This window comes from Microcebus murinus, chromosome 20, assembly GCF_040939455.1.
Source record: "Microcebus murinus isolate Inina chromosome 20, M.murinus_Inina_mat1.0, whole genome shotgun sequence".
Classification (NCBI taxonomy): domain Eukaryota; kingdom Metazoa; phylum Chordata; class Mammalia; order Primates; family Cheirogaleidae; genus Microcebus; species Microcebus murinus.
Window position 1 is genome coordinate 32,258,862 of NC_134123.1, and position 27,514 is coordinate 32,286,375.

At 56.6% G+C, this 27,514-nt stretch overlaps 1 protein-coding gene across 1 annotated transcript in view; it reads left to right on the plus strand.

Moving 5' to 3' along the window:
* The window catches only part of ATP2C2 (ATPase secretory pathway Ca2+ transporting 2), a 65,043-nt gene that overhangs the window by 24,203 nt on the left and 13,326 nt on the right, over positions 1 to 27,514 (plus strand). Inside the window, exons 4-16 of the mRNA XM_075995827.1 lie at positions 954 to 1,043; positions 2,159 to 2,194; positions 2,298 to 2,359; positions 5,417 to 5,525; positions 12,021 to 12,170; positions 12,260 to 12,328; positions 12,697 to 12,772; positions 17,666 to 17,732; positions 22,330 to 22,454; positions 22,588 to 22,685; positions 23,609 to 23,710; positions 25,486 to 25,575; positions 27,227 to 27,328. Coding sequence (XP_075851942.1) covers positions 954 to 1,043; positions 2,159 to 2,194; positions 2,298 to 2,359; positions 5,417 to 5,525; positions 12,021 to 12,170; positions 12,260 to 12,328; positions 12,697 to 12,772; positions 17,666 to 17,732; positions 22,330 to 22,454; positions 22,588 to 22,685; positions 23,609 to 23,710; positions 25,486 to 25,575; positions 27,227 to 27,328 — 1,176 coding nt within the window. The remainder of the gene's footprint in view (positions 1 to 953; positions 1,044 to 2,158; positions 2,195 to 2,297; positions 2,360 to 5,416; positions 5,526 to 12,020; positions 12,171 to 12,259; positions 12,329 to 12,696; positions 12,773 to 17,665; positions 17,733 to 22,329; positions 22,455 to 22,587; positions 22,686 to 23,608; positions 23,711 to 25,485; positions 25,576 to 27,226; positions 27,329 to 27,514) is intronic.

The following is a 27,514-nucleotide window of genomic DNA, read 5'->3' on the forward strand; positions in this document are numbered from 1 at the left end:
CACACGCACACGTGCATACACACGCACATGCATGTGCACACACACGCACACACAAACATGCACATACGCGTGTGCGCACACATGCGCACAAACATGCACACACCCGCACACGTGCATACACATGCACACAAACACACACACGCATGTGCACACACATACACGTGCACACACATACAAACATGCACATACGTGTGTGTGCACACATGCACACGTGCGCACACAGCAGTGCACGTGATGACGAGGCAGCCACTGGAAGGATGTGTCTACGAGCCAAGGAGCCCCAAGGACGCTGGCAACCTCCAGGAGCTGAGCGGCAGGGAAGGTTCTGGAGCTGGCGGAGCAAACACGTCCCTGCTGCGGCTCTCGGCCTGCAGCGCTGCGGGAGAACAAACCCGCTGTCTCGGGCCCCCAGGGTTCGTGTGGGGGCGGCAGGGGGAACAAATTCTAGTCACTGAGTCGTTTTAGCAGCTACACGCCAGCGCGCGTCCCCACCCTTAGAGAACAGCTTCCTTTCCCCTGCGTGGGGACGCCGGGACGCCGTTAGCACTTTGTCATCAGGCCTGCCGTGACCTGCTTCCCCACGGGCCGGAGACGGCGCTGCACGCCTGGCGTGCTAGAACCTGGGTCTGAACAAGCCACCGTTGCTGTTGCACGGTGTGTCCCTTAAGCTCTTCCCTTCATGGCCACCATGAATCATACGTTTGATCACATTTCCCTCTTTGCATTGGCTGCTGGGAAGCTCAGAGCCCAATGCACAGCCAGTGACTTGCTTGCTGATATTTTAACTCTCTTGCTGGTCTTGACCTTTGCGCTCTCTGGTCCTGTTTCTGTGTGTGTGCGTTTCCTTTCAACTCTCTGTAACATGGGCTACCACGCGGTGTCTCTGTGAAACCAAGGGGCAGAGACGTAGCAGGATAACTGAAGGACGCACCGGCCTGTGTCTCCTCTTCCAGTTTAAGAACCCGCTGATCCTGCTGCTGCTGGGCTCCGCCGTGGTCAGTGTCCTCACCAGGGAGTACGAGGACGCGGTCAGCATCGCCGTGGTGAGTGCCCGGCCCCCAGGCGGGCCGCGGGGGCTGCCTGAATCTCTGCTTGTTGTCATTGTGCGAGGAACACAGTTTGCTGCAGAAAATAATAATAATAATAATAGAATAGAAAAGACGGCAGAAAGAAAGGGAAGCAAATCCACATCCTCCTTTCCCCTGGTGCTGTTTTGTGGACGCTCGGTTCCTTCTAGTTCATTGCTTTTGGGAACAGCTTTGCAGTGACTTTCTTTCCTGCGAACCCTGGGGTGCAGCAGCCCGATGCCGGGCTCTGTGCATTACAGAAAGTCGTCACCCTTAATCTGTTACCCAGAGACAACCACTGACCACTGAAAAAAAATTTTTTGGCTGGGCGTGGTAGCTCATCCCAGCGCTTGGGGAGGCCGAGGAAGGAGGAGTGCTTGAGGCCAGGAGTTTGAGACCAGCCTGAACAACATAGTGAGACCCTGTCTTTACAGAAAAAAGCAAAAAAAAAAAAAAAAAAAAATCTTTTTTAATTAGCCGGGCGCGGTGGTGCGCGCCTGTAGTCCCAGCGGCTTGGGAGGCTGAGCCAGGAGGATCGCCTGAGCCTAAGAGTCTGAGGCTGCAGTGAGCTGTGATCACCCACAGCACCCAGCCTGGGTGAAGAGCAAGACCCTGTCTCAAAAAAAAAAAAAAAGTGTTTCTCTACATTTAGATGAAATGCATATAATAAAAAAAAAATTCACCATTTTATTGGTAAAGTGAGCAGTCCGGTGGCGTTTCCTGCCTCCACGATACTGTGCGACTCCCGCCTCTGCCCAGCTCCGAGACCTCCTCCTCCTCTCACAAGGGGAGCCGGGCCCCTAGGCAGCCACTTCCCCTTCCGCCTGCGTCCGGCCTGTCCCCGCGGGTGGCCCTGGCTGGCCCGGCCCCTTCTCTCCCTCTGAGCGCGTTCCTGATTCCACACGCGAACGCCCCCAGTGCGCGCTCCCTAAAGTTCTCTGTGGCGCACGGCGCAGAAGGGACATCTGTCTCGAGAGGCACGTTCCCCGTCCCCACCCCCACCCCCACCCCCACCGCCACCCCCGCCGTGGCCGCCCCGGCCCGGCCCTCGTGCGCCCCCGCGCTCACGCCCTGCCCCGTTCGCTCCGCAGGCCGTGCTCATCGTGGTCACCGTGGCCTTCATCCAGGTGGGTGCTCCCTGCGGTCCCGGGCGGGGCGGCCTGGGCGGGGAGACGGCGCCAGGGGGTCCCCGCCTTCCAACGGCGCGCCCGCCGGTGTGCTTCCCGCCAGGAGTACAGGTCGGAGAAGTCTCTGGAAGAGCTGACGAAGCTGGTGCCCCCGGAATGCAACTGGTAAGCGGGCGGCTCCCTGGGGCCTTTGGGTTCGCTGGAGAAGCCGGCCGCTTTGGCGACCGTCTAGCAAACTTTGTCCTGTCCTTTCCACGTCGCGCCTTACGGGAAGTTGCGAGACCCGCTGTCCGCCCTGCCGACAGATTGCTGTGTGTCTTTGGGCGAGTCACACGACCTCTCTGGGCCTCAACTCTGCCATCCGCGTCCAGGTCAGGGCACCTAGCCTTGGAACCGCGGACGGCGAGGAAGGCTGTGAAATCGGTGGCAGACTGCTGGCATTTCAGGGACAGGGTTCGGAGGTTTCTTTGGATTCTCAAAGGGTGAAATCGGAGCGGGGCAGACCGGGCTCCCGCCGGCCGCACGGCGGGGCGGGCGCAGGGGCGGGCTGCGGGCGTTTGTTCCGTAGCTGTCAGGAGCTCCTCCCTGCGCAGTCCTCGCCGCTGCTGCGTTTGTGTCGCACAGCTCTCACCGGACATGTTTGGAACGGAAAAGGAAAAGCCAGAAACGGCCACCAGTGCCCCGTGGCCGTTTCTGTGTCCTGCAGCACCGTGTGATAGAACTTGCCGGAAAGGTTCCACAATCCGCCCCGGCCAGTAAGGCATCACTGGTCCCATGTGGCTACCGAGGACTTTGGAGGTGGCCAGGGCAAGTGAGGAGCTGCGTTCTTAATTTAGCTGAGTGTTAATTTAAACGCGCACGCGGGCGCAGCGGCCCCGCGCTGGACAGCTCGGGGCTGGGGCGTCCGTAAGGGCTAAGTGAAAACTTCTTATAGGGCTGGTTGCCACAGGCGTAGCAAGCTGGCAGGCACAGAACGGAAAATGACCGTTTCTAAATTTAGTTTTGAGTATTTCAGTAGCCCGTAAGTTTATTCTCCTTGTGAAAAATGGTATGATTTGTGGCTAGGTGAGGCAGCTCACGCCAGTGATTCTAGCACTCTGGGAGGCCAAGGCGGGAGGATCACTCGAGGTCAGGGGTTTGAGACCAGCCTGAGCAAGAGCGAGACCCCGTCTCTGCTATAAATAGAAAGAAATTAATTGGCCAATTAAAAATATATAGAAAGAAACATTAGCCGGGCGTGGTGGCGCACGCCTGTGGTCCCAGCTACTCGGGAGGCTGAGGCAGGAGGATCGCTTGAGCCCAGGAGTCTGGGGTTGCTGTGAGTGAGGCTGACGCCACGGCACTCACTCTAGCCTGGGCAACAGAGCGAGACTCTGTCTCAAAAAAAAAAAAAAGAAAGAAAAAAAAAAACAATGATCCGATCTTAAAGGTAAATATCAAGTCTTGGCCTTTCGGGTGGATGACGCGCATTGTCGACTCCCGAGAACTCGCTCCTCGCAGACGCCGTCATTCACGCCGGCAGCGGAGGGGTTTCCCGGACGCCATGAAGCGCCCGGCCCCGAGTCCCGTTCTCCGAGCTGGGGGGAGCCCTGCCGCGCAGAGCCCTGACACCTGACCCCCATCCTTGGTGCAGTCCCCAACCCCTGTTGAGCACCTCCTGCATGCCTGGGGTAGAGAGCTGAGGGCACGCAGGTGGCACGAGTGGGAAGGCCCCGCCACCGCCAGCTCTCGGTCCTGCGGGGCGAGGGAGCCGATGAGCAAGCGAAGAACCGAGGGGCAGCGCTTTGGGAATCGCACAGGCACAGTAAAGCCGAAAGACCAGCCCCGGCCGCAAAGCCACACACCAACCAAAGAGTCCCACGGAGATGTCACAGTGTCTGGCGGGGGTGAGGACGGCCCTAAACAGCTGGTGGTGAGGCTGCCTGGTCTGACATTTAAGGAGGAGGTGACATTTAAGTCGAGGCCTGAGGAACAGGAGCCAGCCCTGGGCAGGGCTGAGGGAACAGCAGGTGTGTCTCTACAGGTACTTCTGGCTGCAAGAAACAGAAAATTCAACCGCACAAACCACAGGATTTATATTGTGTCATAGCAAGGGATTTGGTGAGGAACAGTGTGTTAGTTCAAGATGACACCAAAGGCCTGGTCCTTTGACCGACCTCTCTACTCTGCCCCCTTCAGCTCTCTGGCTTTGTCCTCTGGCTGGCTCCCCTCTTGGTCCCCAAATGGCTGCCACAGCTCCAGGCATCACAGCAAAACATGCAAGGCTCACAGAAGGGGTGTGTGTGTGCATGCACAGAGGAAGGAAACCTGTCCCACGAGCCCCCAGCGAACGTCCTCTTGCGTGTCATAGGCCAGTGCTACATTACGTGCCCGAGCCTAAGGCAGTCGCAGGCAGGGGTCTTAGCCAGGCAGGACTCACTCCCTGGAGGAGGTGGCTGCGGGGAGAAGGGTGGGTACGTGCACAAGATCCCGTTGCATTCACAAGGAAGACGGGAACATTCAAAGGTCTGCAAAGACCCTGAGGCCGGAAAGAGCTGGGTTTGTTCACAGTGGGGGGCGGGGGCAGCCCTGGTGGGGGGGCCCCTTGGACTTGGTTCCAAGATCCTGGGAAGCCGCTGTGGGGTCAGGAGCGGGAGGGAGCTGTGATCGGATCTGGGGCGCTGGGAGCAGGGTGGGCTGGGGGCCAGAGCGGGCCGGGCAGGGCAGGGCGGGCACGGGGGAGTCGGGCCCCTGCAGGGAAGCACGCCCCGTGCAGGCGAGGGCAGGCGGGCGCGGCCCTGGTACGGGAGGGGACCCCTGGGCGTGTGAGGCGGCTCCCTGCCGCTGCCCCGAGGCCCCGCGCCGGCCTCCCGAGGCGGCCCCGCAGGCGGAGCGGGAGCGTGTTCTCTGAGAGGCTTCAAAGCCACCGCCCCAGAAGCTCCGGGCGCGGCCGCCTATGCCCAGGCGGGTAAGCGGGAGCCACCCCACGTGCCCCTGCGCGCGCTTGCCCCAGGGCCTTTTAGGATGCGCGAACGTGGAAGATAATCACACGGCGAAGGCTGGGGGTCCGTTTATGATGGGAAGAGGAAAGCACGTTCTTAGTCTCTTCGCTCGTGTTTGTCAAAGTGCGTAAGAATGTTAAATTCAGACGCTGCCCTCATGGCAGGAAGAAAAAAGTAAAGAAAAACAGAGTGCGTGGGAATGGAGCGTCAGTGTGCCCTTTGCTCTTTACCACACGCGCAGCCTCAGGGAGGGCAAGCTGCAGCACGTGCTGGCGCGGGAGCTGGTGCCCGGAGACGTCGTGGCCCTCGCCATCGGAGACCGGATCCCCGCGGACATCCGGCTCACGGAGGTGAGTGGTCCCGGCTGGGGGGGGGGGCTTGTCATGTCTGCTCATCCTCTCTCCCCGCCCCTTTCCTTCACACATGCCGTGTGCACAAACACACACACATATGCACATCTGTACAAATACACACATGCACGTGTGCACAAATACACATGCCATGTGCACAAACACACACGTGCACGTGTGCAAATACACACATGTGCACAAACATGCACGTGTGCACAAATACATGCCGTGTGCACAAATACACACATGCCGTGTGCACAAATACATGCATGTGTGCATAAACACACACATGCACAAATACACAGGCACGCACATGTGCACAAATACATGCATGTATGCATAAACACGTGTGCACAAATACATGCACATGTGCATAAACACACATGCACGTGTGCGCAAATACATGCACGTGTGCACAAATACACACATGCTCCTGTGCACACAAACCAGTTGGGATTTAGCAAACAAGCTCATTCAAAGCATAAAGCCCCTCAAACCACATCTCGTAAATTATTTATTCTCACTCTCAGGACAAGCCGCACACATTTTGGTCACGGGATTTGCCAGTTCAGAGCAGGCTATGGCAGCACATTAAACCAAGGAGGGGCTGGGGGCTGGGGGCAGAGTTGCTTCTAGAAACAGCAGGGATGTGGGGAAGGAGCGATGTTAGACTGCCTTCAGACAAAGAGGGAAACAGCCCACGGGAACCGCAGGGCAGACAAGGTTTGAGGGGTCGGGGTCGGGCAGGCTCCCCCTCCGGCCAGTGTGGGGCCGGGGTTGACCACAGCTTCTCGGAACAACGCCCCAGACGCTCTGGGTTGGGTGTCCTGGCTGCTCGAAAGGTTAAATCATGTCCCGTGTGATCTGCGGCTGGGAGCAATCTATTTTCTTCCAAGAATGTGTGCAAGGATGGTTCAAAGATGTTGGTGATAAAGGATTAGGCAGGGATCCTGTGCTGGGATTATTTCCCGGGGCGTTCTTAGGAGCCTCGGGATCAGGACGACCTGCTGTCATCATAAAAGGGTGGCATCTCGGGAGGGGGGAGGGGCAGAGAGGGCAGGGCCAGCCCTTGGGACCCGAGTTTACAAGGGTCCCAGCCAGTCTGGGCGGTGGGGTAGGGCCGGAGGGACGGTCTTCTGTGTGGAGGCTCGGGCTCGTGGGCTCGCAGACCCCAGGCAGGGCCGGGCTGGGGAGGGGGGCGTCCAGGGTGCCGCGTTTAAGGACGGCGCAGGCTCAGGCTGGTCCCTGTGCAGCTTCTCCCTGTGTTCAGCATCTGACTCCAGGTCAGGGGCTGGTGGACGTGTGGCACCTGCCAGGGAGGCTGGGAAAGCCAGTGTGACCTCGTGACCTCTCTGTGGAGAGCTGGGCTCCGCCTGGTGACGTGGGGAGTTCTCCAGGCACGGGGCGGGGTCCCCATGCTGGGCAGCCAGTAAGAACGACACGCGTGTCAACTCCACGTGCTGCCATAGAGGCAAAGGGAGGCGGTGCAGAGAAGCAGGGTCATGCCGGGGCTTGAGCCCCGGGTCCATAATTCAAAGCTGTGTGACCTTGAGCAAGTTACCGAACCTCTCTGTGCCTCAGCTTTCTCATCTGTAAAACGGGACATGCTGATGCCCACAGGGTGGTTGTAAGGAATAAGCGACTTCATAGGTGCAAAGTGCTCAGAGCAGCGCCCGGCACGGGGAGCGGTGGCCGGTGGCCGGCTGCCATCGTTGCAGCCCATGTTGGGGGTCGGAGCTCCCTGGGTGTCAGCACCCGCCCTCCCGGCCCCGCAGCCCCTAGTGTGTGACCTGCACAAGGGGCTCACCTCTCCGAGTCTCCACAAGGGGCTGACGTGGGCCTCTACCCCACAGGGTTGTTGAGAACCTGGCACAAGCCACGACCTGGGACACACACACGTCCCTGTCGTGGAGTAGGCAGCCCCGGACACCAGCGACGGGTTTTACTCCCCATTCAGGATCTACGCGACAGCGCCTCGAAACAACGTCTCCACCCCGAATAACTCCCTTGCTGCCTCGCTGGCTGTGTCCCCGCCCTGCTTCTGCTGGGTTACACGGCACGCCGTGTGTGACACCACTCGGGTTTTGTCCCAGGCCGCCGGCCATGAAGCCCGCGGGTTTCGCACCCCCGCCGGGCAGTCGTTGGCCTTGTCGCTTATGCGCCGCGGGAGCCCCGTGCCGTGCCGGTGCCGGGCGCTGAGGTCTGGAAATCCTTTGTGCATGTTTGAAAGCCACTCGGGTCCCGGAAGCAGCAGGTTCGAGAAAGCTCTTAAAATAAGTAGCCCCGTCATAGCAGCCCTTTCTGCAGGGTGCGCGTGAGGGCCCCAGAGACTGTTTTCTCTTTGCTGGAACTAAACAAAGACGAGAGGTCGCGGGCCCTTCTTCTCGTCCCCTACCGTCTCTGAAATAGAAAGGGGATTGGATCGGAGGGGACAAGGCCCCAAGCAGTGCTGTGATCTCGGCGGGCTGTGAGCCAGTGTGTGCCGGGACACAGGGGCGTCTGTCTCCGAGCAGGGGGCAGCCGCGACCGCGCGCACCCCCGGGCTGGGCCTGCCCCTCCGGTGGCCGGGTTTTGTGCGGGTGCCGTGGCCCCGCCTCTGTTTTTGGCCCACGCGTATTCTTCCCTGACCCCTCCTCCCCTCCCTCACCCCAGATGGTGCTGTCAACAGAAAAAAGCCAAACTCTATAAAGATAATTTTAAAGAGATTTATTCTGAGCCAAACTTGAGGACCCTGACCCGCTGTGGCTGTCGCAGTTGGGTTTTGTACATTTGAGGGAGGCAGGGGCTACAGGTCAAGTCATGCGCCAGCACCTGGGAGGCGTAAGTTGGCTTGGCCCGAAAAGGTGGGACATCTCGAAGGAGGGTGGCTCGCAGGTTGTAGGTGGGTTTAAAGATTCCTTGGACTGTAATTGGTTAAAGACGCGAAGCTTTGTCTTGGAATGTCGCAACATGAGGCGCTGTTATCAGAGATAAGCCACTGCATATGGATTTGTGGTGTAAACCGAGGACCTGCAGGTGTGTCTTGCATACCCTTGGGCCTGTTATTGGGTTACAAAGGATGTCCCCAAGAAGGGAGGGGGCGTGATGAGGCCTGTCTGACCTCCCTCCTCCTGGCAGGCAATTCAGTTTTAGGATATTCCTTTGGCCACGAGGGAAGGGGGTCCATTCACTCAGCCAGTCGGGGGGGTGGATGAGCCTTAAAATTTTTAGTTTATGTGCCCTGGGAGGTCACCAGGGGCTCCCCCACCCGCCAGCCGCCCAGAACCGGCTTTGCTCCTCCTTGGTCCGGAGCCCCCGCCTGGCCTCGTGCCTCCCTGTCTCTCCTGTGTGGGGACAGCTGGCGTGTTCCCACGCGCCGCACGTCGGGCCTGTGCCGGCCGCGCCGTGGAGATGGTCTCGTGTCATCTCCCCACAACCTCGAGGGGCAGCAGTGTCATTTCCCATGTTTCACAGCAAGGACTCGGCAGCCCGCAGAGGTCCCCGTGGTACGCGGCGGGGGGCCGGGACCTGGGCCGCGTGGCTCAGCGTGCTCTTTCCCTGTGACCGGCGGTGACGGTGACTCTTTCTGGCCGTCTGTCCCGCCGGGTGTCCTCAGTGGACCCGTTCCTGTGGCTGTGGCACAGTGGCACTTAGTGGCTCAAGACAACACAGATGAGCCGGGCGCGGTGGCTCACGCCTGTAACCCCAGCACTCTGGGAAGCCGAGGCAGGCGGATTGCTCGAGCTCAGGAGTTCGAAACCAGCCTGAGCAAGACCTCGTCTCTACTATAAATAGAAACAAATTAATTGGCCAACTAATACATATAGAAAAAAAAAATTAGCCGGGCATGGTGGCGCACGCCTGCAGTCCCAGCTACTCGGGAGGCTGAGGCAGGAGGATTGCTTGAGCCCAGGAGTTTGAGGTTGCTGTGAGCGAGGCTGACGCCACGGCACTCACTCTAGCCTGGGCAGCAGAGTGAGACTCTGACTAAAAAAAAAAAAAAAAGACAATACAGATGTGTGACCTTGCCATTCTGGGGGTCAAAACCAAGGTCGGTTTCTCTGGGTGGAAATCAGGAAGAGGGCCGGGCGCGGTGGCTCACGCCTGTCATCCCAGCACTCTGGGAGGCCGAGGCAGGAGGATCGCTCGAGGTCAGGAGTTCGAGACCAGCCTGAGCAAGAGTGAGACCCCGTCTCTACTGTAAATAGAGGGGAAAAAAAAGGAAATCAGGAAGCGGGGCCAGGGCCGCGGCCCCTCCAGGGCTCTGGGAGAGACGTTGCCTTCCTTTCCAGCTGCTAGGGCCCGCACTCCTCGGTGGCTCTGGGCTGCACGTCACTCGGGCCTCTGCCTCTGTGACCACGTCTCACATCAGCCCCGTCACTCATTCATTCAGCTGATGTTTCCTGAGCAGCTACTACGTGCCGGCACTGTGCTGGGTGCTGAGGGTGCCGTGCAGAACGCAGAGCTGGTCCCAGTGCTCGTGAGTTCACAGCCCAGAGCGACAGACCACCCTAAACGTACTCACGCCCCGGCGACTGCCGGGAGTGCCAGGAGGGGACGGCAGCAGGAATCCTGGACTTCCCAGATGAGAGAGACTTGCCTGGCCTGCTGCAGTCAGGGAGGGCTTCCTGGAGACAGCGGCTTTTGAGCTGACCTGGAAGGAGGAATGAACACAAATCAGTTGTTTAAGTAAAGGAGGCCCAAGCAACTTGTCCCCCCCTGACCTGGAAGCCTGACAAGTTGCAGCTACCATGGGGGAGGCCATTTCTGCCACCTACAACCCTGTCCCCACTGTGTGTGACTTAGTCCTCCTCCCCCCTGAGGTCCCAGCTCATGTCCCCTCCTGCCTGTCCCTCTCAGTCCCGGCTGTGTCCCCAGTGCCCACAGTAGGAGACGGATGGACAGACGGACGGATGGCCCCGTGAGTTCCAATCTGCTCACCCGGGTGCCCCTCGCCCGGCTCCACCCCCTCCTCGCACGGCCTCTGTCTCCTCTCGCTCCCTGTCCTCATTTTTTAAAAAAATAGACTTTCTCTTTGGGCAAAGTGTTAGATTTACAGAAACATCACGAAGCCAGCGTAGAAGGTTCCCTTCCCCCCACACACGGCCACCAGGCTGCTGACACCTCACCTGGCTCCGGGTGAGTAAAGCGCGTACTTTCTTTCAGATTCCCGCAGTTTCCCCTGATGTCCTTTTCCTGCTCCAGGGTCCCACGTGACGCTTAGTCCTCAAGTCTCTTTAGGTTCCTCCAGGCTGTGACAGTGCCTGACCTTTCCTTGCTTTTGATGGCCTTGACCTTTTGGAGGAAGACTGGGCGGGGATTCTGTGGCCCGTTCCCCAAGCTGCCCTCGGAGGATTTTCCGGGAACGTTCCGTGACTTCTCCCTGAGCCCCGCCGGGCACAGCGTGAGGGGCACGTGGGCCGCAAGGCAGGCCGGGAACGGCGTGTGCGGGGGGCGGTGGCCCGCCCGGCACCACGGAAAGCAGGAGGGGCATTCCCCAGGCACGTGGTGGCCCCAGTCGTCCTTGGGATGTCATGGCAGTGTGCGTGTGTTTTTAAAATATTGTCGTTGCATTTACAAAGTGTTAAGTCAGAGAGAACTCACAGGCCCCTGCTGGGTCTGCCTGCGGTTCCCTGGTGGATTTGCGGGCGGTGGCTTCGCCCCTAAGCTGGTGCTACGTGCGTAGACTATGAGGTCCCTAGGGACAGAGCCCACCCTAAGCCCCTCGTGTGTCCTCAGTGGTACCTGGTGCAACTCTGGCCGTGGGAGCTTCACCCGGTGAGCCGTGTGTCCCCGGTCTGTGACCAAGCAGCAGCTTCGCGAGAGGGTTAAGAAGAGGCAGTTTCTGGAACCAGAGCCTTAGTTCCAGTCTCTCTTCTGCCGCTAACCAGCTGTGGAAACTTGAGCAAGTTATTTAATCTCTCTGTTAATGCCTCAGTTTCCCCATGTGTCAAAGGGGGAAATCAACGGCATCTTCCATAGAGGGGAAGAGGACCAAGAGCCTTGGGAAGAGCCCAGCCCGGGCCGGGCCCGTGGCAGGTGTTCTGCAGATGCCGGCCCCTCCCGCCCTTTTCCTGGAGGTGGGGTAGGGGGTGGGTGTCTCTGGTGTTAGCATGACCTTAGCTTGTCACTGAGTAACCTAGGTTATTGCATGGGATCATACAGGAATCTCCAAGGTGGGCAGGATGCTGAGCATTAGGAGAAAAGCACACAGGTGTTTTTAAAGGGTATGTTCTAGAATAACCATTGCTTCAGTGTTTTTTTTAGGCTTTATTAAAATTCCAAATAACATTAAGAGAAGGTGGGAGACTTACATTTTTCAAGAAGGGCCACACGTGCAAAGCTTTTCTGGTTCCCGCATGCATCAGAGCTCACACTTCTGATATCCGTTCCCTGATTCCAACCTGCTCCTTGCTTGACATCTTTTAAGGCGCCGGGTACCGTTCTGTGCTTCTGTAAAACCAACCCGTCAGGGTGAGGGGCCGGTTCCACGGCCTCCTCCCTTCGCTGCCCTAGGTCACAGACCTCCTGGTGGACGAATCCAGTTTTACCGGAGAAGCCGAGCCATGCAGTAAAACGGACAGCCCGCTGCCAGGCGGGGGCGACCTCACCACGCTGAGCAACATCGTCTTCATGGGGACCCTGGTGCAGTGCGGGCGGGGCCAGGTGAGCCCCGGGGCGCCTGGGACCTGAGCCTCCCGTCACCCACAGCCCCAGCCTTAGGGCTCACCCTCCCCTCTCTCTCCTGAACACAGGGAGTGGTGATTGGAACAGGGGAAAGGTCCCAGTTTGGAGAAGTGTTTAAGATGATGCAGGCTGAAGAGGTAAGGGACAGGTTGGGGCTTGGGGCTTTGTGGGTGGGATGGGGGTGAGACTATTCTCGGTGAACGATCCCAGGGCCGCCTGCCCCGCAGGAGTGAGGAGGATGTAGTTAATGGGAGTACACTTTTTAAACTATATTTTGGTCTAAAATACCTGTTAGCTTTTCCATAAAGATACAACTTTCAGGCAGTGCCATGCACAGATCTTAAGTGTGGACGTCAGTGCATTTTGACATACGTGTGCCCCTGGGTAATCATCACTCGGCTCAAGTTATAGGGTGGAAAGGCGAATGCATTTGGAAGAAAGCCAGGCGGAAGCTGGGGCACGCTGCTGGGGGCTGGTCTAACAAGCATCGCTCTGCCCGTTCCAGACGCCTAAGACCCCGCTGCAGAAGAGCATGGGCGAGCTGGGGAAGCAGCTGACGCTCTTCTCCTTCGGCATCATTGGTGAGTGGAGCATCTCTGCAAGGGGCCGTCCTGGGGCAGCCGCCACGGCGGTTTCTCAAACATCTCGCTGCCCGCTGATCGGGACCAGAGACTCTCCGGCAGCAACCAGAGGCTCCTGCATCAGTGGCACCAGGCTGGCGGCTGTAACGAGCAGCCCCCACATTCCACGCCCTGACATAGCGAAAGTCAGACCTGCAGACCTGTTCCTGGTCCAGTGGCTTTCCCACAGTGCTGCTCGGCTACACGTGCTGACGCAGGCCCAGGCTCCTGCTGTATTGTTGCTCTGTCTTCCTCCAGGTCCTTGGAGGCCATAATTCTACTCAGCCAGCGGGTGGGGGGAGAGAGAATATGGAAGCTTGCGGGGGAGCTTTTAAGGCACCGACCAGGAAGTCATGGCATCACTTTTGCCCCCTTTTTATTGGCCAAAATGAAGTCACGTGACCTACCTAACTGCAAAGGAGACTGGGAAATGTAGTTTAGCCACACGCTCAGCCATATTTCTATGCTTCCATTAAGAAATAGGTCATGCCTGGGCCTGTGCTTTCTGGCCTTTCGGTAGCACACCAAACAATGTCAATGTGATGCTACTAAAGAACTAAATTTAGCTCTTAAGCCTTAACGTCCTCCTGGGCTTGCCCTGGTCCCTTCACCTGTTTCTTCCTCCGGTTTCCAACTCTGGCTTTGATTCTGTGCCCTTCATTCCAGTCTTTAGGATCCAGTCTTTAGTGCCTGGGCCACAGTAGATGCTCAGTAAAACATTTGTCAAGTGAGTGATTTGCTAAAGGAAAAAACCAAAAAGCCACTGCCCATAGCACATGCAGCGACGAGGGCAGTACCGGCTGGAACTGCAGAGCCAGAGGAAGTTCTTGAGAGAAACAGCTGTCCCTCCTAGCGGCTGTTTTTTTTTTTTTTTTTTTTTTTTTTTTTGAGACAGAGTCTTGCTTGTTGCCCAGGCTAGAGTGAGTGCCGTGGCGTCAGCCTAGCTCACAGCAACCTCAAACTCCTGGGCTCAAGCAATCCTCCTGCCTCAGCCTCCCGAGTAGCTGGGACTACAGGCATGTGCCACCATGCCCGGCTAATTTTTTCTATATATATTAGTTGGCCAATTAATTTCTTTCTATTTATAGTAGAGACGGGGTCTCGCTCTTGCTCAGGCTGGTTTCGAACTCCTGACCTCGAGCAATCCGCCCGCCTCAGCCTCCCAGAGTGCTAGGATTACAGGCGTGAGCCACCGCGCCCGGCTATAGCGGCTGTTTTATGGTACATCTGGCCACCCAGACGCATTAACTCATTTACCGAGTGTCCTGTGGCCCACCAGACCCTGTGCTGGGTTCTGGGGCCACCAAGACGAGCCAAACACAGTTTCTGCCCTTAGCGGGGCCCCAGTCCGATCGGGGAGACACACCTGTATAAATGTGCGACGTGAAGGTGACAGTTAATCTTGCCTGCGTGTCGTCTTCCCAAACCTCAGCTCTGGATGTGCTACCCAGAGTTTGTGAAACCCCTAGGTTAAAGACTTAAATATCTCTCCACCCTCTTCCTTCTTCTCTGCCTTGTGTTGTCTTTGAACAGTGGTGGAAACGGGCTTTATCTTAACCTGAAAGTCGGACAAAACTAGTGGAGCTCTGTGCCATGAGAAGATTTTGTAGCCATGCTCAGGCTCCATCGCAGGAGACTCTGGATTAGTGATGTCTTAGTGATGGATTAGTGGATTAGATGGATTAGTGATGTCTGCCCAGGCACAAGAGGGGGAAGCAGCTATGCACGGCCATCCTCCCTTTGCCCTCCTCGGCTGCAGATTAGACATGTCTGGCAGAACAGAAGGCCCAGAGGCCCTGGCTGCAGAGGCCTCTGTCACATTATAGAGCAGTAGTGTGGTTGGGGACTGTGGCTTCTAGGCCAAATTGGCTCTGCTCCCTATTTTTTGTATGGCCAGCAAGCAGAGAATATTTTTTACATTTAACATTTTTTTAAAATATCAAATGAAGAAAAATATCTCATGATGTTAAAAATTACAGGTAATTCAAATTTCAGTGTTCATTAATAATGTATTATTGGGGCTGGGCGTGGTGGCACGTGCCTGTAGTCCCAGCTGCTCGGGAGGCTGAGGCAGGAGGATCGTTTGAGCCCAGGAGATTGAGGTTGCTGTGAGCTAGGCTGATGCTGCTGCACTCATTCTAGCCTGGGCAACAGAGTGAGACTCTGTCCCCAAAAAACCATAATGTCTCATTGGAACACGGGCCCGCCCATTCACATGCTGTCTGTGGCTGCCCTCAAGGCACAGTGGCGAGGCTGAGTTGCAACAGAGACCGTGTGATCCCTAAAGTCAAAGTTACAGAAAGTTTTCCGACACCCGCCCTAGCCGATGGGACTAAGGGAAGGAGATCGGCTACCGTAAGGAGCACTTATCATTCTCTCCTGGTAACCCCAAGGACAAATACCAAGGAAATGCGCTTCAAGGCAGATTGTCAAAGTAGATAGCATTCACAGGACTTTCCATAAGATGAAATCTGCTAAAAAAAAAAAAAAGTTCCAAGGCTTGTTGTATAAGCCCGTGACATTGGTGTGTGCGTGGCAGGGCCAGTGACAGCTCTCAGACATTTTTTTCTTTTTAACATTTCAAGAACTGCTCTAGCAACGTAAAAGGTTTGAAACTGGGTTCCTCGAATCCCTATAAAAGGTCCACAGGGGAGAGGCAAGGCGCGGTGCCAGGCTGGGCAACGCCTTCCCGGGCACGGTAGTGTCGGCCGATTCCCGTGGTGTAAATGCTCTCGGCACGGCCCCTGGCGAGCTGCCAGCGTAAAGTTGCTGAGCGTGGGTCTGGGAAGAGAGACGCACACAGTTGACGCTTGCGAGCCCCTGTGAGCGGCCTGCAGTGTCCTCCAGGAAGGCCACCGGGTGTCCCTAGTGGGTGGGGCTCTGAGCTCACTGCCCCACCCCTGTTTCTTTTTCTTTTTCTTTTCTTTTTTTTTTGAGACGGAGTCTCACTCTGTCATCAGCCTAGCTCACAGCAACCTCAAACTCCTGGGCTCAAGCGATCCTCCTGCCTCAGCCTCCCGAGTAGCTGGGACTACAGGCACACGCCACCATGCCCAGCTAATTTTTTCTATCTATATTTTTAGTTGCCCAATTGATTTTTTTTTTCTATTTTTAGTACAGACGGGGTCTCGCTCTTGCTCAGGCTGGTCTCGAACTCCTGAGCTCAAAGGATCCACCCACCTCAGCCTCCCAGAGTGCTAGGATTGCAGGCATGAGCCACCGCGCCCGGCTCCCTATTTCTAATAGAACTCTGCCCTCCAACCTATTTTTATTTTATTTTAATTTCAGGATATTAGGAGAGTACAAACATTTTGGTTACATTTTATGTCTTTGCCTCACCCAAGCGAGCATGCCCCTTCCCCTCTGCATTGCTCACCACGTCCATTAGTTGTGAGTTTACCACCCCAGCCCCCTGATCCCTGGAGAATATCATTATCGTGTGAGCACCATAGAGTTGATCAGTCAGTGCCAATTTGATGGCGAGTACATGTGGAGCCCACTCTTCCAATCTTGTGTCATCTCACTTTGGATAATGGGCTAAAGCTCTATCCAGGAAAATACAGGAGGTGGTAGCTGTCATTTCTTATTATTGAGTAGTATTCCATTGTACACATATACCAGATTTTAATAATCCACTCATGAATCGATGGGCGCTTGGGTTGTTTCCACATCCTTGCAATGGTGAATTGTGCTGCCATAGCATTCGGGTGCAGATGTCTTTACCATAGAATGTCTTTTGGGAAGATGCCTAATAGTGCTATTGCTGGATTGAATGGTATTTCTATTTTTAGCTCTCTGAGCTATTTCCAAATTCTTTTCCACAGAGGTTGCACTAATTTGCAGTCCAGCCCTCTACACTGTTTCATCTGGGCTCATTTGGGCAGTCCAGCTAAGATTGCAGCTGAGTTCTGCAGCTAATCAATATGCCCCAAACACAAATAACAGATATTGTAACACTGCTGCTGCCCCCCACCACCCCACTACTGCCCAGCATGAAGCACCCCTGCCTTCCCATTTCCTGCAAAAACTGATGTTCTTTCAAGTCCACCCCCCTTCCTGTTGCCTTCTCCCTGCTTCTGATAACCCTGGCAAGGACGGGTAACAACTAGGCCTTTCCTGTGGGCCAGGACCTGTGCTGAGTGTGCAAATGCATCGTCACGGGTAAAGCCCTGGAGCAACGCCTTGAAGGAGGTTTGGTCGTTATGGTCCCATTTTACAGACGAGGAAGCTGAGGCGGCCTCTGGCGGCCCTGGCAGGTTCCCCCATTGCCAGAAGGTCTCATGCCCTTTCCCGGGGCCCAGCTCTTGCCACTCTGCCCCGGGGGTCCTTCTGGGGCAGTTTCCCGAGTCTCTGGCGCCCAGGCCTGCGCTCAGTGGAGATTTGGTAAATTATCAGTGAAAGAAAAAGGGAAAGGGGAGTGTACTGAGTCACGAGCACAGCAGGATAAAATAGTTTGGGAAATAGTGGTCCATCTGCGGACCCCAGGAGCAGCCGTCCCTGGCCTCACCAGACCTGGGCGGGCGGGCGGGTGGGGCAGGAGCCCGGACTCGCACACGGCGTTTGGGGAGACTTTGGAGTCCTGTGCATGTGCTCGCAAACAGCCCCAATAAACCTTGCTTGCTGTTTGTTTAACTTACGCCTGGCTTGAACCTTTCCTGGGAACCTTTCCTTTTCCTGGGAAAGCAAAACTAGGTTTTTTTGTAAGTATAAAAGTATTTTCCTTTTAAAAAAAAAGAGAGTGGTGGAAAGCACCTGAGGTCACTAATCATTCCCGTGCGAGTCCCCGCAAACCCGCCACGGGAGCGAGTTCGAGGCGGCCGGCGGCCACGGGGACGTGTGTTTGGTGTCTTCCAGGTCTGATCATGTTCGTGGGCTGGCTGCAAGGCAAGCAGCTCCTCAGCATGTTCACCATCGGCGTCAGGTAAGGGCGGCCGGCCTCGCCTGGTCGGGCCGTGGCACGGGCGCGCCCCTCCCTGCCGGGAGAGCCGGCTGGGGTCGCGGGCAAGTGCGTCCTCACCAGCCCAGACCGCGGTCTCCCCGCACGCGGCACGCCGGTCCCGGGGGGTGGGGGGGGTGCCCGGGCGCACCCTGGAGGTGATTGACAGCGCGGGACTTGGAGTTCCCTTCCTCGTCGCTCTCTGCCCCTGGGTTTAGGTCTTACTCTAGCTGAGAGTCTGCACTCCTGCCTCGGTTGGAATCCTGCCCCTGCCACTTGCTAGCTGTGTGACCTTGGGCAAGTTTCCTGGCTCTCTGTGCCTTGGTTTCCCCCTCTGTAAAACGGGAGCGCAGGTACGCGCTCTCCCGGGGCCGCGGGGAGGATTAACCGCCTTAGACGTGCGGGCGGCACGCGACACGCGGTGCGCAGTGAGTGACGGCTCTGGGCGCTCGTTTGGAACGCGAGCCGCCAAGCCCTCGTTTTCCAGAGAAGGGTGCAGGCAAGGACAAGGCGGCTCGGGGACAGCAGGGCCAGGAGTCAGGGCGCTTGCCTCACGCCAAGGGGACCTGCCCATCCTCCACTCGGGGATTCCGATCAGTCGTCCCACGGCCCTGGGGCCTCGTGGCCGCTGCAGAGAGAAGGAAGGGCAGCCCGGCTTCCCGTGCTGGCGGCTGAGGCAAGGGGAGCAGAGTGCCGGGCGTGTCCCTCGCTGGCGTGTCCCAGCAGAGGGGAGGCTGGGGACCCCTCCAGGACACGGAGGAGCCAACACATGTCTAGGCTCCTGTCAAGCCTGGTGGTCCCCGAGGGAAACCCACGTGCCGGTGTCTGCAGGGTGGTTTTGGGAATATGCAGAAAATTGTTTCAGCATATGTTAGAAAAAAAATACATATGGGCCGGGCGCGGTGGCTCACGCCTGTAATCCCACCGATCTGGGAGGCCGAGGTGGGAGGATCTATTAAGGAGCTCAGGAGTTTGAGACCAAGTTGAGCAGCAGCAAGACTCCATCTCTACTAAAAATAGAAGAAATTAGCTGAGCACAGTGGTGTGCACCTGTAGTCCCAGCTACTCGGGAGGCTGAGGCAGGAGGATCGCTTGAGCCCAGGAGTCTGAGGTTGCTGTGAGCTAGGCTGATGCCATGGCACTCACTCTAGCCTGGGCAACAGAGCGAGACTCTTGACTCAGAAAAAAAAAAAGAAAATACATATTTATATATGTGTGTGTGTGTGTAAATGTGTGTGTGTAATTGGTACATCACACTCACGATATAAACAGACTTACATGTCCATGAGTTCATGAACGCACATGCAACATGCGTGCAATTGGATGTTCAGCCACAGGAAGGGATGAAGCCCGGGTCCGCGCTACCACGTGGATTAACGCTGAAACCATTTTGCTGCTGAAAGAAGCCAGTGGCAAAAGACCCCATATCATAGCATGATTGAATTGATACGAAATGCCCGATAACAGGTCGCCCTGCGGAGACAGAAGGCAGATCGGCGTTTGACGGGGGCAGGGGTGGGGGAGGGAGGGGCAGCCGCTGACAGTTACAGGGTGTCCGCTGGGGGGTGGAGAAAATGTTCCGAGATTGACGGCGGTGACAGTTGCACAACTGTGCACACGCTGAAAACCACTGAACGGTATACACGAAAGGGTGAGTTTTCTGGGACGCGGGTTATATCAATAAAGACAACAGAAAGCAAGCGTGGAGGCAGCTGAGAACGCCGTTATTTAGAGGCTCTCCGGAGCCTTTCGGATTTGTGTGTGACAAGTGGGCAGCTGTGGCCGGCGCCCGTGCTGCAGTGACAGCCCCCACGGTGGATCGCGGCGCCCCGGCGTGCGTTGGCCAGTGAGGGCGAGAGGCCCTGGCGTCCGGGGCTGGGCGTGCGCGGCTCTGGTACGCAGGATGACACCTAGCGTCAGGTGTGCCCGTCTGGGGAACCCGGGGAAGCCCGCCCGCGTGCGAAGGAATGTGTGCAGTTCCCCGGGCACTCGGTGACAGAGTAGATTCAAACGCAGGTCTTTTTAAAATTCCAAGTGTCTTTTTTTTTTTTTTTAATCACACTGTATATGCACTGAGGGGCAGGTGACAAAAGTGCACAGGTGTGTGTGTGTGTGATGTTACAAAAGCATTCAAAGATGTTTTTCTGAATGAGCGGAACCTGGAGGCGTGTGATCCCGGTTCCGCCCTGCACAGCCCCGTGGGGTGAGGCTGGCTTCCCTCGCCCAGAACAGGGAACGGGTTTAGGCCGACGGTGGCATTTCTAACCTGCTCCCGGGGCGCCCGGGCTGGGGTGCGCCGCTAACCCGGGCCCAGGCTCCGGCAAGAACAGAACCAGGGCAGGCGGCAGGTGGCTGAGCCCGTGGAGGCAGGTGCGGGGCGGCAGGGGTGGGGGGGAGGAGGAGAATGCAGGGCTGTCGCAGCCAGAATGCTTGAAAACCTCCCCAAAATAACCGTGTGTTCCATTCCCGTCTTGTAAACCACGGAAAGTCCCATGAGCCAAAAAAAAAAAAAGGGCTATTAAACATTTCCAGGATAAAGAACAAAAAAGATGGCTCCATCCCACCTCCTTTCCCTCCCTTGTTCCCTCCCTTCCCCCAGTGCTGCTGGTCTTTTCCAATTCCTTGTCCCACCATCTCAGTTCCTTTGTCCCTTGATCCGTGATGACCTTGCACTGGGAAAACAACTCCCTCCTTTCACTTGTGACTTTGAAAGGGTGAAGTTCTTCAGTTTTTAGGGGCAGATTAAAGTCACCCGAAACCACCATCTAGGATGGTAGCAATGCCAGCGAGATTTTTCCAAAATAAATAAAATGAGAGATCGTTCTTTGCAAGACTTCATCCTAATCCCCTCTGCCTTGAGTGTGACATTCGAGATGATCACAGGCACTTGCTTTTCCTGGTTCATTCTAATCTTTATTATTTTGTGGATTAATTTTTTATTAGTATGAACGTACCCAGGTGCGTGCAACCCGCCCGTCCCCGGCCACACAGAAGGGAAAGTTCCTGTCATAACCCTCTGCAAATGTTTGCTCAGCCCGCTCCCGCCGGCCTGTGCCGGAACACCAGGGAAGGTGACAGAAGGATGTCGCCATAGAAACTGGGCACAGCCCCTTGACCACATTCTGTAATCGTGGTTTATATAACTTGTCCCTAAGAGCTCCATTGTGTCTGGATGAAAGGTCTCCATTCACATACCGTAGTTCCTTGATTCTAAGATGCACGTTCCTTTTCACTCCTCTGAGATCATATCCTTCTAATAAGTGATGAAGGAGTAGGCGCCATGTTACTGATCCGCTGGCATGGCGTTTTCCCTTTCTTACTGTGCACAAAATAGTGATGTCCTTGGCCAGGCACGGTGGCTCACACCTATAATCGTAGCACTCTGGGAGGCCGAGGCGGGCGGGTCACTCAAGGTCAGGAGTTTGAAACCAGCCTGAGCCAGAGCGAGACCCCATCTCTATTATAAAAAAAAAAATTAATTGGCCAACTAAAAATATATATAGAAAAAATTAGCCGGGCATGGTGGTGCATGCCTGTAGTCCCAGCTCCTCGGGAGGCTGAGGCAGGAGGTTGCTGTGAGTGAGGCTGACGCCACGGCACCCTAGCCCCAGGCAACAGAGCAAGACTGTCTCAAAAAAAAAAAAAAAATAGTGGTGCCCTTCCCAAATGACCATCTTAGCTTCATCGAAATACAGTGGCCCCGTGTGACTCTGGTTGAGTGAGCCCCGAAGGTTTTTCCACGACGAACCAACCCAGGTGGAGTGCTCGCCGCGTGCCAGGCCGGCCCAGGTCTAAACAGCTGCAGATGTTCGCCTGTTCAGCTTTGTTTATGCAGCGGCTACGCAGTGACACCCTTGGGTGTTCCCATGCACAGAGCAAAAACAAGCCAACCATGGGCCGGAGGTAGCCAGAAAATATGTTTTGTTTGAATTGCATCTGTTTAAAAAAAAAAAAATGGGATTTGTTGCTAGTATTTAAAAACTGAGACTTTGCATGAAAAACAGGTGCTGGGTTTCTAGTTTCTCGTGGGAAACGCGCAAGGTCTCGCAACACTGGGCCCGGCTGTGGGTCGGCGGGTCCCGGGGCACAGAGAGAGCTGGGGGGTTGCAAAGCAGTGAGCCGACACCCCCAAACGGATCCGCTCAGCAGGCAAAGGCACAGCTCCGGCATCTTACTTCGCGTGACTTCAGTTTCCTTGTCTGGCTCCCTCAGAGGGAAGTGTCTGAGCCACTAGGCTGATGAGAAGGGAAATTTGAGGGACCCAGGGAGGACCCTCTGAACCAAAATAGTCTATTCTCACTCATGCTCTGACTCTGGAAATTCCTTTCATGGGGCCCGAAGACCTTTCTCTGTAATAAATGAGAATAGTTTAATGCAAAGGCACTTAAAGAGGCAAAACGGCTGACAGACTAACTCATACTAAGGTGTGGATGGCTGGCGGGAGAGGGCCCTTCCCAGGAAGTGGGGTTAGCAGGGGAGCACTCAGGGCAGTGGAGGAGGAGGCGGGCACACCGGGGAACCGAAAACAGAGAACAGACCCGGGACACGTCGTCACGGGGCCCCGTCTGACCTTCCACTCCAGCCTGGCCGTGGCGGCCATCCCAGAGGGCCTGCCCATCGTCGTGACGGTCACGCTGGTCCTGGGCGTGCTGCGCATGGCCAAGAAGCGGGTCATCGTGAAGAAGCTGCCCATCGTGGAGACGTTAGGTGAGCGGCCACCGCCGGTGGCGCTTTCACCCGGGGGTGGGGCTGCGTGGTGGGGGGAGGGGCGGTTGTCACGGCGACGCAGCCCTGGCGGACCCCTCGCTTGCTTCCGTAACCTGGCGTGTCACCGGGCCAGGTTGCTGCAGCGTCCTCTGTTCCGACAAGACGGGGACCCTGACTGCCAACGAGATGACGGTGACCCAGCTCGTGACCTCGGACGGGCTGCACGCCGAGGTGAGCGCCCGTGGGACGCAGGAGCCTCGCTCGCCGCGAAGGCCGGACAGGCGCCCCGGCCAGGGACGGCAGGCGCGCGGCGTGTGTCTAGGACTTAGTAGGGAGACGTGAATCGGGCTTCCTGTGCAATCTTCCTGCTGCAGATTGCAGCCAGAAACAAGGCTGGTTTTTTTGTTTTTTAAGTCATCCCGTACTTTGTTTCGAAAGGCATGCCCGATTTCAGGTAGCCCCGTTCATTTTTATTAGTGACGTGCGCGTTACAAAACGTGCAGGCTGGGAAACGCTTACCCTTCCGCTCCCACGACCGACCAACCGCCGTCAGCCCGTTTGTGCTGCTTTTTCTTTTCTTTTTTTTTTTTTGAGACAGAGTCTCACTCTGTTGCCTGGGCTAGAGTGAGTGCCGTGGCGTCAGCCTGGCTCACAGCAACCTCAGACTCCTGGGCTCAAGCGATCCTCCTGCCTCAGCCTCCCGAGTAGCTGGGACTACAGGCATGCGCCACCATGCCCGGCTGATTTTTTCTACATATTTTTAGCTGGCCCATTAATTTCTTTCTATTTTTAGTAGAGACCAGGTCTTGCTCTTGCTCAGGCTGGTCTCGAACTCCTGACCTCGAGCAATCCTCCCGCCTCGGCCTCCCAGAGTGCCAGGATGACAGGCGTGAGCCACCGCGCCCGGCCAGTACTTAGTGCTCTTAGCTTCAGCTGCAGAATACCGCACTGCGTGAACTCACCGCGGTGTGCTAACTAGTGGCACTTTGTCCTCCCGTGAGTTGTGCTGATAAACAGTCCCGCAGGGACGTCCTCACACTTAAGGCCTTGTCCGAGTCTGATGCTGCATCCTTGGCCTGGATCCCCAGGGAGGAGGCGGCGGGCCACCCAGGGGAGCGCGTGCTTGACTCTTGGCGACACCCTCTCCTCTGCAGGTCAGCGGGGTCGGGTATGATGGCCAAGGGACCGTGTGCCTCTCACCGTCTAAGGAAGTGGTCAAGGAGTTTTCCAATGTCTCCGTGGGGAAGCTGGTGGAGGTGAGCGTCGAAGCGCTGGGGTGGCACCGTGCGAGCATGGCACGGCCCCTGGGGTCTCTCTGGAGGGGGAGGCGGCAGCTGCGCCACCTGGGCCCTGGCAGCGACCGGGCCACCCAGGGGAAAGGTGGTCACGGCGTTGGAAAGATGGCCCCGAAACAAAGGGTGGCATTGGAGGCAACAGGGGCTGGGAGCCTTCGTGCTCGTCACCGGCCGCGGGGAGGGCGCGGAAGGGACACCTGCCCAGAGAAGGTGGCCGGGGACTGCTGGGACGTGAGCACGTGACCAACGTCCCTGCTGTCACCATCAACCCTTTACTGCTAATGCTAGCTGTGTGCGCCTCTTTGCGGGAGCCCGTCTCTGTCCCGTGTGGCAGGTGCCGCCTCCTTCCACGGCCGCCAGTGACCCCACCGCAAGGCCCCTGCCCAGTGGCGCTGCTTCAGGATCACAGCGACCATCCTCCCAGTTTTGCAGATTAAGAAACAAAACAGGCCGGGCGTGGTGGCTCACACCTGCAATCCCAGCACTCTGGGAGGCCGAGGCCGGCGGATCGCTTGAGGTCAGGAGTTTGAAACCAGCCTGAGCAAGAGCGAGACCCGTCTTTTTTTTTCTATAAATAGAAACAAATTAATTGGCCAACTAAAAATACATAGGAAAAAAAAGCCGGGCATGGAGGCACATGCCTGTAGTCCCAGCTACTCGGGAGGCTGAGGCAGGAGGATCGCTTGAGCCCAGGAGTCGGAGGTTGCTGTGAGCTAGGCTGACGCCACAGCACTCACTCTAGCCTGGGCAACAGAGTGAGACTCTGTCTCAAAAAGAAAGAAAAAGGAACAAAACTATGTACGACTATTACGTATCAATAGAAAAAGAAACAGGGGCTCAGACAAGTGACATGAGCCCGAAGCTTGCCAATCAGGAAGGGAGGGAAGTGTCACTTATACTCTGTGTTTGTTTCCATTTTGCCTTTTCTATATATTTAGTTTTTAACAGAGATATAAGTCATAGACCCTAGAATTGACCCTGTCAAAGTCTAGGATTGGATGGTTTTAGTACATTCACAAAGTAGCATGGCCATCACCACCTTCTAATTCTAGAACCCCTCATCACCCCAAATGGAGATGCCGTCCCTACTAGTGGTCACCCCCCCATGGCTCCACGCTCGTAACTACCAGCCCACCTGCCTGCTCGCCGGCCTCCCTTGTGACGGCTGTGACAGCTAGCATTGCACGCGGTCAGAGATGCTTACCGTGCTCCATCTGAGGAGCCAGGGCGCCGATTTATTTCCTTTTCTTTTTTCTTTTTTGAGACAGAGTCTCGCTCTGTTGCCCGGGCTAGAGTGAGTGCCGTGGCGTCAGCCTCGCTCACAGCAACCTCCAACTCCTGGGCTCAAGCGATCCTCCTGCCCCAGCCTCCCGAGTAGCTGGGACTACAGGCATGCGCCACCATGCCCGGCTCATTTTTTTCTATATATATTAATTGGCCAATTAATTTCTTTCTATTCATAGTAGAGACGGGGTCTCGCTCTTGCTCAGGCTGGTCTCGAACCCCTGACACTGAGCGATCCTCCCGCCTCGGCCTCCCAGAGTGCTGGGATTGCAGGCGTGAGCCGCCTCGCCCGGCCAGGACGCTGATTGAGTTTTGAGAGCCAGTCTCGTCCCTGTGGACTCAGCTCTAAAACCGGGCTGAGCCTGCACGCGTGACTTTTCCACGAGCCGGAGCCTGGGAGGGGGCGCTGGGCCCCGGCACCAACAGCACAGGCTCAGACTGTCCCCTTTCAGGCAGGCTGTGTCGCCAACAACGCTGTCATCAGGAAGAACACCGTGATGGGACAGCCCACGGAGGGGGCCCTGGTCGCCCTGGCGATGAAGGTAGGGACTCGGGGCGTCCGTGCTGGGGTTTCTCTCCCTCGCCGCTGCCATAAGAGGGTCGGGGAGCGCAGCGCCCGTGCCAGAGCGTGGCCCCAGGGGTCCCCAGACGGCACCGGGTGGGCTCTGAGCCTCCGTGCGGCTTCAGAGAGCTCTGCGGGTCCCCACCCTCCACCAGAGTCCCCGCGGGAATCCTCTGCGCACCGCATGGCCCAGCCCCCCAGGTGTCGGGGGGACAAGACTCACCTGTGCACCCGGGCTCGGCTCCCACTCTCTCCGAGGCACCCTGGGGGGCCCGTTCCTCCCATCACCTTCGACTGACTCCAGAGCTCGGCCCTTAGACCCTGAGCTCTGTGGCTGCACGGAATGTTCTAGAACACTCCGTGCCCAGCGCGCCTGGTCTTTCCGTCAGCCCCCGCGTTCCCTTGCTCACAGCCGCTCCCTCCACTCCTGCCACCGTCCCAAGGTGCCGTCCCCGTGTGTGTCTGTCTTCACAGGGGGTCTCCCTCTTCTCATATAGGGTCACCCTGGATCAGGGCCACCCTAATGACCTCAACTTGATGCCATCCGCAAAGCCCCTGTTTTTAAATGAGGTCACACGCACAGGGTCCAGGGTTAGGATTTCAGCGCGTCTTATGGGAGACAGAGTTCAACCCATAACACCCCCTTAAGGAGACTTTTTAGAGACCTTTTTCCCTAGCCGCGCCACCCCTCCCCACCCCGTGAAATTTAAGACCACAGATATACCGTGTATCTGGTCGTGTGCCGTGTGCACATCTGAGCTTTGTACATAAAAGAAGTCGTTTTATCAACAACACCCTGAACCCATTTGCACCTCCTGGGGGTGATGGATGCAGTGGTTAGATCACGGGTTTAAAACTGGGGAAACTGGCCGGGTGCGGTGGCTCACGCCTATAATCCCAGCACTCTGGGAGGCCGAGGCAGGAGGATCGCTTGAGCTCAGGAGTTTGAGACCAGCTTGAGCAAGAGCGAGTGAGTGTATCGCTACTATAAATAGAAAGAAATTAGCCAAACAACTAAAATTAGAAAAAAAATCAGCCGGGCATGGTGGCGCATGCCTGTAGTCCCAGCTACTCGGGAGGCTGAGGCAGCAGGATCGCTTGAGCCCAGGAGTCTGAGGTTGCTGTGAGCGAGGCTGACGCCACGGCGCTCTAGCCCGGGCAACACAGTGAGACTCTGTCTCAAAAATAAATAAATAAAACTGGGGAAACTGAGGTTCTGAGCTGTCAAGCGACTGGCCCCGAAGCCATCAGAGAGCAGACAAACATCAGGACTGGCGAGGGCCCCAGGCTACAGCAGGGCCACCTCGCTGACCCAGCGGTTTCTCTGTGGGCACTTGCTGTGCCTTCCAGTCTAGAACATTCCTCTAGGCAGGAACCCTACAGGTTTCTGTTTCCAAGCGGGTTTTAAGTAGAAACAGTGGCAAAGTCCATCGGTTCTGCCCACCCCCCCCCACGACAGAAGGGACGTTCTTTTTCTGGGAGAGACATAGGAAAATAAGCGGTCGTTCTGCGCGAGCTAAATGCTGGAGACAGTTTGAAGAAGGAATAATTTCAGTGGGCTGAGCTTTGGCATAAAGAATGGCTTCGGACGACTAGCTAAAAAAAATAAATGCCTCATTTTATGATCCTAGATGGACTTGAGTGACATTAAAAATTCATACGTAAGGAAAAAGGAGATTCCGTTCAGCTCGGAGCAGAAGTGGATGGCGGTCAAGTGCAGCCCGAAGAACGAGGTGAGTCGGCCCTTCCCCCATGCCCGCACCCGAAGTAATGCCAAACGCAGGCCCAAGGACGAATTCCGAGTTCCCGCCGGCCCAATGCACCAAGACGCCGTGGATGGCAATTTTAAACCTTTGACCCCCCTGGGCCGTCTTCTGAGCTTTTCGTTTAAAACTGCAGTTCTCAAAGTGGGGTGCCGG